The sequence below is a fragment of the Aphelocoma coerulescens genome, chromosome 7 (assembly GCF_041296385.1).
Source record: "Aphelocoma coerulescens isolate FSJ_1873_10779 chromosome 7, UR_Acoe_1.0, whole genome shotgun sequence".
Lineage (NCBI taxonomy): Eukaryota > Metazoa > Chordata > Aves > Passeriformes > Corvidae > Aphelocoma > Aphelocoma coerulescens.
In genome coordinates this window covers 19,821,720-19,835,895 of record NC_091021.1, presented here as the reverse complement: position 1 = coordinate 19,835,895, position 14,176 = coordinate 19,821,720, and the positions used below count along the sequence as shown (strand labels likewise).

Sequence of the window (14,176 nt, the reverse complement as noted above, 5' to 3'; positions counted from 1 at the left end):
GCCGGCCCAGGTGCGCCCTCCCCGCGGCTGCCGGGACCCCGGTACGGACGTGAAGTTTCGGGCCGGCGGGCGGCGACATTTTGTGTGTCGGCAGCGCGGGGCGCGCACCTGCGCGCTGGGAGGGCGGCGGGAGGGCAGGGGCGGAGGAAGAGGAGGGTGGTGTCAGGGGAGGGGAGAGGCGGTGTCGGGAGTGGGGCGCGGGCGGCGGGCAGGGCGCCGGTGCCGCGGCTATCGCGAGAGGGCGGCGCCGCGGGGCGGGGAGCGAGGGCGGCGGAGGGATCGCGGATCCGGAGCTCGGCGCGGCCGTAACGGCCCCTTGGTGTCCCGTCATGGCGGGGGCCGGCACCGGCAGCAGTGACAAGCGGGCGACGGCAGCGCGGCTGAAGGCGGCGCTGGGCGGCGAGAGCGGTGCGGCGGCGGAGCTGCGGACGCTGCTGGAGCGGGTGCTGGCCCCGGTGGCGGGCCCGGGCGGCGGCGAGGCGGCGGGCGAGGCGCTGGAGTGGTGCCGCTGCCTGCTGTCGGGCGGGGAGCCCTGGGACAGCTTCGTGCAAGCCGTGCGGGCCTACGACCCGGCCACGCTGTGCGGCCTGGTTTGGACCGCCAACTTCGTGGCCTACCGGTGCCGGACGTGCGGCATCTCGCCCTGCATGAGCCTGTGCGCCGAGTGCTTCCACCAGGGCGAGCACGCCGGGCACGACTACAACATGTTCCGGAGCCAGGCGGGGGGCGCCTGCGACTGCGGCGACAGCAACGTCATGCGGGAGGCCGGGTGAGCGCGGGGCGGCCGCGGCGGGGCGGGCGGGCACCTGCCGGCGGGGGCGGCCCCGCGGGCGGCAGAGCTGTGCCCGGGCTGTGCCGGGAGCGCGGCCCCGGCCCGCAGCCGCCCTGCGGAAGGGCAGTAAGTGAGGCCCCTGCTGCCTCCTGGGCCGCCTCCCTCCATCCCTGGCTGCGGGTCGGACCACGGGCTGAGAGCGAGGAGTCCGCCGGGGTTCGGCAAGGGGCTTTGTTGATGTGTGTGTGCCTTTTTTTAGGACGCTCATGCGAATCTTGTTGCCCTTGCACCGAGTGCCAGCCCTCAGGGAAGTTGATAAGGCAGAGTGCACGGGAGGTAGTACCTGTCAGCTTCCAGCTAGCAGCCTTGGCCTAACACAGCTAGCCGTGAAGTCAAAATACTTTGGGACAGCATGTGAGCAGATAAGCCAAAGTGAACAGATTGAGTAAGAGGGAGCCATTTTTGTGTGATTTCCTGGTCTGCAGTTCATTTTGCCACCTTAGCTTTAAATCAAGGAATGGAGTAACGCTTGGATGAATACAACAGGGCAGGGTTCCGTGGAAGTCAAAGGTCTTTTGTATTCTGACCTACTGGAGTAGACTGAAGTGCCTGGTAAGAAGAAGAGGAATCGGGTACCTCATTAAACGCTCCTTTGTTCCCATATGTACTCAATGGTGGAAGGAAAGAGCAGTCAACCAGTTACTGGAGGAAGGTGATACCTAGCCAGTAAACTTCAAATTATACAGTTGAGTGTCTTTTGGAGCTCCTTGTGTGCCTATTGATTCACCAGCAAGCTAAACACTTCACTAGATAACCGTTTGGAGTGCTTGAATGAGGATTCTCTTCTGATAAGCTTTCTGGAATAGTCTGTCTTGACTGTCTTATCCTGGGTGAGATGGTATGCTGTTGAATTATAAGTTGTGGCATACCTAGCAGAAAACACTAGGAACATACAGAAATTTTAAAATATTTTCCTTGGTTCTCTTCTTGGATTTGTAAATTTAGTCTGTAACTTTGTATCACTCACTTAAGAGTGATACTCACTTATCTTAAGATTCCTTCTCTTTTTGCACTTCTGCTTAGAGATTTCATTAATTCTGCTTTTTCTGTTTCTTGAATGTTGTTGCCTTGACTCCGATTCTTTGCATCTGTAATCACTGTTCTCCTGCTGTAGGCCTTGAGGTGGCTTCAGTTTTTGCTTCTTATGCTTTTCTCACCTTTTCTTTCTCTTGCTATTTGCCTTCATTATTTATTCATTCTTTTTTGGTGGAATCTTTTCTTATTGATAGACTTCCTCCAATGGCAGATTTTTTTCCTCCTTTTGTTTTCAGTAATCTTCAGTGGTTTCAATTGGCTACTGCTAAAGTGATTCTTTCTTTATTGGTTCTTCTTCAACCTGTGATGATTCTGCTTTCCTCAGCATCACTGAAGTAAGAGCTTCCCTGATCCTGAGAAGTAGGAAAAAAAATTAGTGCTACTTCTTCCACTATTCATTTTGGAATAGACTTAGGGCTCCTCTTAGTGGCAGGATTTTAACAGAGCACACACAAATTGAACTACTTTAGACTGAATATTGTAATGACTTGTGATGCTGCTCTCATCCCAGAGTGTATAGCTTTCCCAGTTGTCTTTTCTTATTCTAAAGAGTTTTCTTCTTGAAGAAAGCTGTTTTAATAAATAAGAAATAAAAAATGCTGTTAAATTTGCAGTGTAAACAGATGCAAACCCCGAGAGAGTAACAATCTTCGCATCTCTATGTATCCTACTTATTACCTTTAATGGTAGAATTTGAGAGTAAATTGTCTTGTGTGTGAGGTAGGTCCCTTCAGGAGTTTTGGTCTCTAAAGATAAAGAATTACATACTATTGGTTCAGAAGCAGCACTCAGTGTTGAGCAGTAGATTTTCCAGTCCTCTTGGACATACAAGGAGGACAGTACATGACAGCATATGGGGTGTCTGCGTTTAACATAAGGTCACTTCTGCTTATGTAGATGAGAACTGATGTTAAGCCATTGTAATTAAGTGAACTAGAAACTTTGCTTGCTGTGCAAGATAAAGTAAATTAAGCTTAAACCAATGTAAAAACATTAATGCGTGCAAACACACAGAGAGTTTTACCTGTTGACTTGAATTGCTACAATGCAGCATGTTTAGATAGTGTTTTAACTTTGTGTGTACAAATCAACTACACAGTTAAGAAGGTAATGCTTTTCATGTTAAAGTTAGGAGGCCTTCATGGTGGACTTAGGAAACTGGAGTATGTCTAGCCTGATATAACCTTGGCCACTACAGCCTAGGCTTCTATTAATAGCAAGGGAATCAAATGTGGAGCCTACTTACAAACTTTATCTACCATCTGTCTGCTCAGATAAAATTTTGTGTAGATGCTGTATATGAATATTGTAGTAACATTCTTTTGTTTCTCTTCTTGTTATCTGGTCTCCATATTCAGAGTTTATTTTTTTTGATGCAGCTGAAGAAATACTTCTCATGAAGTCTTAGTTAACTGGCCTGCTATAAAGGAAATCTCTCCAGTTTGGAACCTGGAATATCTTTTCATTGCCTTTAGGATGGCTAATGTAGATCTAGAGATGGTTTGCTCTGGAATATGAGGATTGGTGTGTGTTAATCTTGTAGTACTAATTAAATATATAATTTGCTTTATATGGATACCTGAGTATTAGTTTTTTTATTTCTTCTGTCTTTATAAAAAGAAGCTGGAATATAGCATAATAGATGGATGCTGATTTGCCTTAGGTACCTTGATTTGCTTTAGGTACCTTTTGTAATTCTCATTTGTTTTAGAAAAATCAGATTGACACATTTTTGAACCTTTTGATTTCCATGTAGATTTCAGTGGTTTTGATGTTTAAGTTAATTGCAGTTGGTTTGATCTACTAGAATGTAGTGTAGACTTTAGAAAATATTCAAGTTTGTAAGTGTAGCTGCTTGTGGGAGTATTAAAAATTCTACCTGTGGCAAGGTTGAATAGGTTTTAAAATCCATTGATATGTCAGGAGGTGGAAATAGTTTGTAGTTGTCTCCCATATGGTATCTAGCTATTCGCAAATGAAATTTAGCGAGTCCTTCAGAGGTAATTAATAATGTTCTGAAGAAGGCAAAATCTTCAGTTCTGAAGCATTTTGAGTAGACATGCTCATAGTTCGAATGAGTTCATCTGTTGGATTAAAAAAAACTCCCATGTGGTTGGACGGGAAAATTCAGACTGGAGTGTTTTTTGGTTGGTAGATGGTCTTGTATTATAATGAAACAGATAGTTTATGAAATAAGCTTGAGGAAAGCAACATGCCTTATGGTTATTGTAAGAGTATAACTAGTCAATAATCTGTTACTGATGAGTACTGTCTTGTTTCTATGGCTGTCTTGTTCTGATTCCCCTCTAAGTCTGTAGACGATTACCTGATATAATGGAGAGCCTCTGCACTTTGGCTATTGTGTTCCACCGTGTCCTGTTTCAGAGCATGTCTCACCATGTGTTGACTTATTTGTTAAATTAATCATATGGGAAGCAGATGTTTTAGTGCTGCATTACAGTACAACAAGAATAATACCTCCATCAAGGGTTGCATATCCTGAAAGGCAAAAAGCCAGGTTAAAAATTTCATTTAATAGGCTTTTGCAGTGATGTTGGCTGTGTATTTCTTGGTAGTTATGGCAACCAATGGCTCCACTGACATAAGAGTGTTGCCTTCTCTTCTGACTTAGATGAAAGGGACTAAGGTGTTACCCATTTCCACTTGCAGCTGTGGCTGTTACTCTATTGAGTAAAAAATCCCATAGGTATAAGAAGGGTAACTCACAGATTCAGGTACCTAGCTCTAAACTTTCTGCAGTTCTGCCTTTACTGATCCCTGCTTATATTTTCATTTAGCTCTGTGTCTTAAAGTTTGAGTCAGTGTAGGTTTCACAGAGCTCCTGTCTGAGCTACACAGAAGTATCAGACTTCTCTCTCTTTTCTTTTTTTCATCATTATGTCTCTCTTGGAGACAGATGTATCTGTTGGGTCTGCCGTGATCCCCTTACAAAAAGGCTGGACAATTCTCTTTGCCTCCTCTTGCTGCCAAGTATGAGAAGTATATTCTTAGTTTCTAAACTGCTTGGTATTTTCCGCTTTGTTTTATTTATAAACGGCTCTGGTTTTTTTCAGTGTTTTAAAATGTTTACACCCAGTAAGGATTAGTGAATGTTTTAGTTAAATTTTGGATGGTAGATACTTAATATTGATGACCTTGGGTATTCTGTCCCCATAAAATTCTATTCTTTCATTTTCTTTTATTCCTTTTCAGAGATACTTCAGAGATTGGGAGCTATGGAAGATTATATTCTATTTCTTTTGCAATCTGTAGTAAGTAAGAGTAAAGGAACTTTTTCATATTCTAGACTTGTGAAAACTTTAACAAATAGAATAACCATAAAGAAGGAAGCTTGCTCTTGAGAAAGCTATTATTACTAGTTATGTTGGGATACATTCTGTGCATGTTCATCAGGAAAGGTCTCTTTTACCATCTTGGGTTGTAGTGCTGGGATCCACTTAAGATCAAAAAAGTCAGATCTACTTGTGGCTGTGTTTAGGGACATACAGGCAATTATTATTTTACTGGCACCAAGTGGATTACGTCGTTATTTTATGGAGAGTCTTGCAACAGCAAATCACCTGCTTAGCATACATATAGCATGTTGCTGCTTCAACGTTGTTTCTTCCAGTGTGACTCTATCAACTGTCTTGTTTGACAATTACCAAGAAGTTTTCAGTTCTCCAGGACTTAGGCTAGGTGTGGTAATGCAGCCCCAAAGAGGTAAGGGTGCTCTTTTGGAGCTTTCTTCAGGAGGTTGGTGAAACAGATGCTTTATCAACAGGCTGAGAACCTCCAAGTAGCCAACTTTAGTTTAGTCTGTGAGTTTTATGAAACCATGTAAAAATACGTGTTCAGGATTGTTGAGCTGGTACAAATGGTGGTTTTTAGGATCTCTGTCAGCTCCATGCAGCTTTTCTGCCTTCAAAGTCCTTTGGGCTACCAAGGAGGGACTGAAGAGAAGTCCAAGCTGTAGTGGCTGCTAGCTTAGCATGAGAGTCTGGATAAATCCATGGTCACCTATATCTGATGGATGTGACTCTACAGAACAAGAACTCCACCATGTTCATCCACATTCAAAGTACAGCAGTTCATTCCTACTGGGATTCACAGTGACCACAGAATTTGAAGTTACCATGCATTTATAAATAATTGATTCCCTCTGTCCTCCTTCATGCCTCCCCCAGACATAAAGCTCAGTATAATGTATTGCTTCATAGGATTCCACAGTAACACTGAGTAGTTTATGTAGAGCTTCATGTTAGGCCTTATCCTTGGAAAGCAAAAGACATTGCAGATCAACATGTTGATTAAGTCTGTCATGTCATACAGTCAGCTCTCAAACCTGCCTGACTTGATTTCTTTTAAGAATGTCTCTAATTAGGACTACATCAGCCTATTAATTAGTTGCTGAGATGTATTCCAAATGGTTAACAGGCAAGTGCTAGTTTTGTGTTGCTGCCTGACTAGATGCATTGTTACTTTATAGACGTCTCTGGAATAATGTATAGCTGTTTCAAAGTCATCAGTAAGATGTTGAAACATATCAATATACAGAACTATAAATATTTAGAAGCCTGAACTATTGCTGTGTTAGTTACTGAGCAAACTTAAATGATGGTTTTACCCTGGCTGATAGGGCCAGTCTGATGTGAAGAACACAGCAGTACTGTGAAGGTTGAGCTCACAAGGTATGAGTGCTCTATAGCTTGTCTTGCCGGCTTATTTATTGTATGACTTGTCTATTGCTTTGTAACTGGCCTTGGTATTTATTCAGTTTAAGAAGAGCTGTGTTTTGGAGGTCTCTGAAACAGTCTTGTTTAGATTTGGGCTAACCAGTGTTGATTTTCAGTTCCTTTACTTTGATCCCACCAAATTCTAAAGCTGCTTTTATACCTTTTATGGACCTATCATCTTCCCAGGATTCTAAGTTCACAATGTCAGTGTGAAGTGTTATTTGTGTGGCACATATCCGATGTACATGGAGCTGTCAATGGAACAAACGTGATTTTGGGAGTATGTTTAGGGAACACATTCCTAAAGAACTGTCATCTCTTAGATCTTTCTTAATGACCATATAGGCTGATTCAGATTTCAGGCCATACTTCCTTATCACTTGTAGAATATCAGGAATTTTTTATTTTTAAAAAATCCTGGAATAGTATCTGACAGCTGCAGATGATTTTAAATAATAGTATCTTAGGTGCCTTCCTCTGTAGAGGATTCTGGTAGTGAGCTTTGAAAACAATGAATTTTCATTGCATTGAATTAATAGAGATACCCAAATGGCTATTACAGTATCTAGGACTAAATGAACTCTGTTGCCTTCACCTTTGTTTCTGCACAGTGCCTGCACTAATAATGGCTCTGGCATGACACACATAGATACTTTATAAGAAAGCTGCTAATTACTTATATAGGCACCTTGTCTGTTGAGACCTGGACTAAACTTAAGTTGATACCTATTATTAAAATTCACACATCTTACTCAAATCCTGAAGAAATGATGGTTGTTTTTGCATTTGTCTAGCACTGTGTAGTTGCTTAGAACTTTATCAGATGAAGTATTTGGGTCAAAATCCTACATGCTGTATGTTTGACCTGTTTAAATTCTCATGGGAAAATTTTGTTAGCCAGAAAATATTTTTAACTCTATTTTGAAAACTTGATTTTTGTTCTTTTGGATGGATGTACTGTCAATGTACTTCTGGGTAGATAACTGATGTGACTCCAAAAGCAGCTGGTTAGGGAGACTGCACATGAACTTATGATGGTTTGGGGAGATTGAGGGCCAGGCTGACATGGCTCTGATGAGGGCTCAGAACCAGATATTTTAATTGCTGATCTGCTTGTATTTCAGGTCTACTTCTGAAGTCAGCTGGTAATTCTGCTTGTGAATGCTATGTAAGACTAAGAAGTCTACAAAATCAGATTCCAAGAATTATTAAGCATCCAGAATTAGCATATACATTATATCTTAATTCCTCTATCTTTAGGTCCATAGTTGAAGGGAAGAAAAAAAGATGATACCTTTAGACTCCATGCTGTGAAAGAATTTTGAATGTAAATATTTTTCTTGTGTGCTTTTTTCATGTTAACCTTGATAAAGATTGCTTTTAAGAGTTGAATTTGAAGTGTTCTCGTCAATGCCTTCTTTAATACAGTGAAATACTAAATTTAACTGGTCCTTTAAGAAATATGTTTCTTTTCTCAACTGAAGAGGCTGCAGTTCCTGTTGAAGACTGTATTCATACATACAAATAGATGAATTAAGATAATTTAAAGAATCTCAATATTTCCATTAATAGCGTAACTGAAGCCCTTCTAATTTGTAAGAGCTTCACTTTACAATCTCTGTGATGTTTGAAAAAGCTGCACCAATGAGATTGAGTATTAAATTTGTAAGCTATCTAGCTGTGTGTCTGTTATTGTACAAATATATTTCAAATTCTTTGTAGATTGAGGCTTTTCAATCAAACGAGGTAAAAGTTAAGTTGTACTTAGATAAAATTACGGTGCAGTAGTTTTATTCCAGAGCACCCATCCTTTCTCTAAAGAATATTTTTGCAGCAGCGGATTGTGTTACTCTCTGGAGTTGCTCTCTTGGCTATCAAAATGATCAAATTCAACAGCTTTCTGGTTCCATTCAAACATAGCTCAGCTTCAGCTCTCATTCCTTCTCATTCTTACTCAGTTTTTCCTTGAAAAAGGCCTTATGATTAAAAAATCATAATTGCCAAATCTACTGTTTCTGATTGATAATGGGTACTTGTATCCTAATGAAACTCATTGTAGTTTTGTCTACTATACAGGATGTTCATGTCTGAGGACTAACAGAGAATAATAGAAATGCTCTGCAGAGCAGCTTTGTCTGATTTTTCTCCAAACTGGTGTGCTTCTTCACTTAATGTAGCACTGAGCACCATGAGAGCTTCTAGAGAGTTATTGCCTCCCTTCCTGCTGTTCTGCAAGGATTGGAATAACTTCTTATTGTCCGATCTGTGATTTCTAGCTTCCTAATCTGGCCAAACAGCTTTGTCATGAAAGCCTAAGGCCTCAAAAGATGTCCTTTAAAGGTGGGGTTTTTTTTGTTTTTCTTGAGAAGCCATTAATTATTCTGCTGTGTTTCATTGTCCTCCACTATTGACTCTATTGTCTCTACTTTGGAGATTTTTCTGGTTAGAAAAGTTAGACTGACATCTTTTCAGTTGGCTTTGTCCATAATAGCAGAAATGCAAGTATTCAGTTCTGTCTGTGAACTCTGTAGCTTCCAGTTTTCGTAAAGAGCAGAGGAGCACTCATTCCCTGGGCCTTGAAGTCAGTACCACATTGATTCACTTTCAGCAGCCTGTTTTGCAAGTGAAAGGAATTTAACTAATGAAATGTAGTTATTAGAGTGTATGGGGGAAACATGCTAAACTTAATTTTTAGGAAAGGTAGGTTTATTTCTTTGCATTTCTTCAGTTACCATTGTGTTTGTTATTGTTAGGGACAGGGGATTTACATAAAGCAAGGCTACAATATATCAAAGTCCTTTTTCATCAAGATAATTTTCTAATCCTGATCATGCAAGTTTTATTTTATTCTGAATTAAGATTTGGTTTGATATTTGAACTGCAAAAGCAGGGAAAAGCATTTAAACACTCTGCCAGGACATAAAAAATGATGAAACAGTTTGTAAGACTTCGGAAACAGTTGTAGCACTCAAAAAGTATCTTGTATCTTGCATCTATTTTGTAGACTCAGAGTATGTAATAACGGTATTCGTGTGTTAGTTTTACAGTGGAGACAGAATACATGCTTTTTAAAAACTTTGTGTTGAATTCTTATTTATAAAACTTCATTTGAATACTTTATGAAACATTACATGATGTCAGTCATGAGGTATACAGTATGAATGTATATTATACCATATAGGTATATATGAAACGTATATTATGTTTTAAATAAGAGCTCAGTTTAGGTATGACTGCATTGAAGAATCAAGTCTTTACTTTCTTTGCTTAAGAATTGATTTCCAGCAGTTTTCATTTGGATTCTGCTGCTTGGCTCCCAGATCCCTATCCCTAAAAGCTTTTCTCAGAGTCAGGTACTCTTAGTGCTGTAGTACTATTAAGACTGTGAAATTAGGATGCTTTTTTTTGGCAGTCTTATGATCCAGTTTAAAAACAAATGGCTTTTAAACATGGGGAGGCAGGGGACAAAATAGTGAGAGAAAAGTGAGGGTAAAAATAGTCCATCTGTGTATGCATGAACTTATGTCAAGTTTCTGGAATGCAGCTGAAACTTGAGACACTGTGGGATGTAGTGGATGAAGGACTGATCAGAAGCTGTAAAGGTGTGGTCTGGGTGGTACTGAAGGCTTTTATCAGCTGCTGTGATAACTGTGGAGTTTAAAAACTCTCCCTTGAAGTGATGGAACTGCCTCCACAGTGAGCATTGTATCTACTTGTTGTGCTGGTTGGCCAGGATGGCATTTTCCTGCATGTCTTTGTTTGGGGTTTTGGTTTATTTTGTTCTCTGTGTTTTGCTCCCTGTCAAGTGAGCAAGGAAAGGGATGATGGCAAAATGATCCAGAGATTTCAGTGTGATTTCCAAGGAGACTGGTCTTTGAGAGTTGGTGGATTTAAACCAGCCCAGTGAAACTTTTTATATATTCATATAAGTAAATAACTTCTGCTGGCTTAGCTTCTGAGCTGGTTTAACACAGGATCAATCAAGTGCTAGTGCTAGAACAAATAAGAGGGCTGAAGACAGAGTTGTGGCAGGCCTGACCTAGTTTGACTAGGCTATGAAACTGTAGCCTAAGGGGAAGGAGTTATTTTGCCTGAAGCCACTTCTAAAATGCATTTCAGAAATTCACAGTAGAATTACTAAAAATGGAAATTGCAGGAAAGAATAGAATGAATCTGGAAAGTTTGACATGTAAGTTGTTCAGAAGATACTAATGCTGCTTATGTTTATAACAAATGGTGTTCCTTACTCATGCAGATGTCAGCAATGTTCTGCATTTCATAAATAAGATATTAATGCAGCATAAGAAATGTCAGAATTTTATTTGAAGTCATGTGGACAAGATTCTTTGTTAAACCTAAGTATTTATTTAATTAAAAGTTTACTGTTTATTCTCTCCCTTTACTAACATTACCCTTATCTTTTATGAAGAAGTGATTTCAAGGGTAGGAAAATGCATAGAAAATCAAAACCAGAATATATTTTTGAATTGGAGAAGAATAAGGAAAAAAGATTATTGTTTTTGTCTTCATGTGGACCTGTATTTTAGTACTTCCATGCTAGACCTTCAGATACATAGGGCTTGAATATTTCTGTCTATTGAATTGTCATTCTCACTGATACACTCATTCTTAAACATCGTTCTAGTATAGCAGTAAAAATACCTACAATGAAGAGTATACAGTACAAGAAATATGAGCTGCTAAAAGAGTGAGTAAGAACTACAGGCCTGTTGGAAGAAGTATTTTGCAATGTTGAAATCAAGTTAGAAATCTTACATCAAGGTGATCTGTCAGTTACCTAGTCAGTCTTCCTCTCCATCATTATTTTTGAGCTTCTTCAGAAAAAATTTAATTCTTGTCTAGATTATATCCATCTTTCATTGTCCCCTGTTTCTACCTGCTGCAAGTGGTGGATTTCTGAAGCTTGATGGTACCAGGAGAGATCTGGGAAACATTCCTTTTTGTTGCCTATTAAAGCCTATTTTGATAGTCTCAGAAGTGTTTTGAAATGTGCATTTATGTAGATGTACAGTTCTTTAGCTGGTGCTGTGGTAAGGAAGTTCTTTCAGAAGTATATAAAGAACTGATTACGGAATAGCTTTGGCTGCTGTTTGTCCAGTAACCATGTAACCCATTGAGAAGTTTGTCCAGGTGTCTCTTACGGCTTGTATGAAATCTCAGCTTGGGGTTCAGTCTCTTCTTTAGTTAAAACAGCTGTTGTCCTAACTCTGAAGACCTCCCAAGTCATTGTCTGGCATTTTTATTAATATTTATAGAAGAATTGTATAACACTGCAACAGAACTCTGGACTGTACTACTTAAATACTGTAGCGTTTGAACCGTAAATACAGAGTATGGTGCCTCTTGTAAAATTATGTTGGTATTCCTACTTTAAGGTTTAGGGCCTGTTATCTAGAAATTGTTTCCTGTTTGAACCTGCTGTGGTTTGTGCATGAAACAGTGAAAGAACTTTTCCTTACAGGGAATTGAATTTGGATTCTTTATTGGTCTTCCAAGATCCATGTTAATATAGAAATAAAAACACACTTTATAATTCAATAGTGCTTTCTTGAGAATCTCAAGACAAGACATATTCATAACTTTCATTTTCAGGATCTGTAAAATTTGGGATCATTAATATGTTAAACCCTGAGGTTAGCACAGTTGGTTAGAGCATGGTGTTAGTAATGCCAAGGTCATGGGTTCGGTTCCCATATGTGCCATTCACTTTAGAGTTGGACTCGATGATCCTTCTAGGTCCCTCCTAACTCATTATGTGATTCTGTCGTGATGGATTCAGAACTGGCGTGTTGGCACAGGCTTCAGAGGGAGCAGAGCTTATTTTCTGTGGAAGGAAGCCTTGTGCTTAGTAGAAGCTGGGATTCAAAATGAATTTACCTGTGTGTTTTGTTACAGTGGCTTCCTTAGCTTGCAATCATAACCAGAGAAAACATATTTTGACAGAATGGAAATTATATGGGGGGGTGGGGGGTGGTGGGCTGTAAAAGATTTTAGAACACACTGCATAGTAATTCCTTCCTTTTGTGTCTTTTAGGTCTTTATTTACTTTTGATCCCTTCTTATAAGGACAGTGGTGAAAGGGAAACCAATTACTTTTAAAATATGAAGTGTCATCTTTCAGCATAGATGAAGCCACATTTGTGGTTTATAGCAGTTCACGTTTCTGTATCTGGAAAAGATAAATTCCCTGCAGTTGCAAATTGTGCTCTTTATTCGTACTTGAACAAGGAACATGGAATGACTTTTCTTAACTTCTGTGAATGTAGTATGAGAAGTGGGAGGCAAAAGTAAACAGTATTTATTTGCACATTATTAACAGAAAGTTGTCAGTCATCACTTAGCTCTTTCTGTCAGGCCCTTTCCCTCCCAGGGTTATATTGATTGTATATACAGACTGCAGATCGACTGGCTGGTACTGTCCTTCTATACCTTTTCTTAATAAAAAGTCTCATTTCTAATGTGTAAAAGCAAAGGAGATGCTCTTAATCTTTAATCTTGTGAATTTGCTAGCCATGGTTGTGAATTGCCTTAACTGTTGGACTTTAATCCTCTTTTTTTATTTTTGGCTTTTTTTCTTGATTCAGATATTTGCTTTGTGGCTTTCTTCTATTTCCTTCTTCTCTTGAAGGTGATTCTTCAACGGTCCTCAAAGAAGAAAGGCTTAAGTTTTAGAAAGTAGCAGGCTGCTTCTGGAAACTATGGCATAAATTTGGAAAACAATTTTCATGTTGAAACAAAGCTGTATTTTTTTCTGAATTTTTGTGTTGAAAAATTATTGGTAAAATCTAGTGAATCTTTCCAGTACAGTTTATTCTTGTGTGGTGTATTTTTAGACTATTCTTTGTTACTGTTGTTTTTGATGTGGGTAAATAACTCTTTGATGTTGGTATATATCCTTTCTAAAAATAGCTTGGGAGCTGAAAAGTATTCAGTGTCTCTTGAGTCAGGCTCATGTTAAGTGAGTGGGAAATCATTCTGTCTGCTCTAATGGGGTTTGGCTCAATGTCATGTCACTGTGCATTAGCCAAGTCTCAGCTACTACCATGCAGGAATTTTCCAAAGAATAAATGTTTTCTTTTCTTTTTAAATGAAACTATTTTGTACGGATTTTGTAAATCTTAGTTGCTGTACATTTGAAATACACACTGATCCTGCAAAGTCTTGTGCCTTTCTAAGTTGTTCTTATTGTCAAAAGGCATTTTAAAAAATCATTGTCTGAATGAGGACTTGAAAAAATCAGTCCAACCTCTGATTATGTCAGAGAAGAAAGTTAATGTTCTCCTAATACTTCAATGGAAGATGCATCTGATATGTATGGGAAGCTGGGATGTTAGATATGTGAACTTTGAGCAGCAGAAAAAAAATTGGCACCTTTATAATTCTCTGGCCTCAGAATCAGAATGGGCTTGAATATAGTAGCTGGAATTTCAGAATACCATTTCCATACCACCTTTAATGTAAAAGCATATACTCTCTGAAAAATGGAAAAAGTAATGGTATTCTTAGTATATGTTGACACTGCTGAGCTCTGCTTGGCTAACATTTTTCTCAT

The 14,176-nt window shown here is 39.7% G+C and overlaps 1 protein-coding gene across 1 annotated transcript in view; it reads left to right on the top strand.

Moving 5' to 3' along the window:
* Window positions 1-258: 258 nt before the first annotated feature.
* UBR3 (ubiquitin protein ligase E3 component n-recognin 3) overlaps window positions 259-14,176 on the top strand; it is a 108,046-nt gene continuing 94,128 nt past the window's right edge. Inside the window, exon 1 of the mRNA XM_069020694.1 lies at window positions 259-769. Coding sequence (XP_068876795.1) covers window positions 330-769 — 440 coding nt within the window. The 5' untranslated portion in view covers window positions 259-329. The remainder of the gene's footprint in view (window positions 770-14,176) is intronic.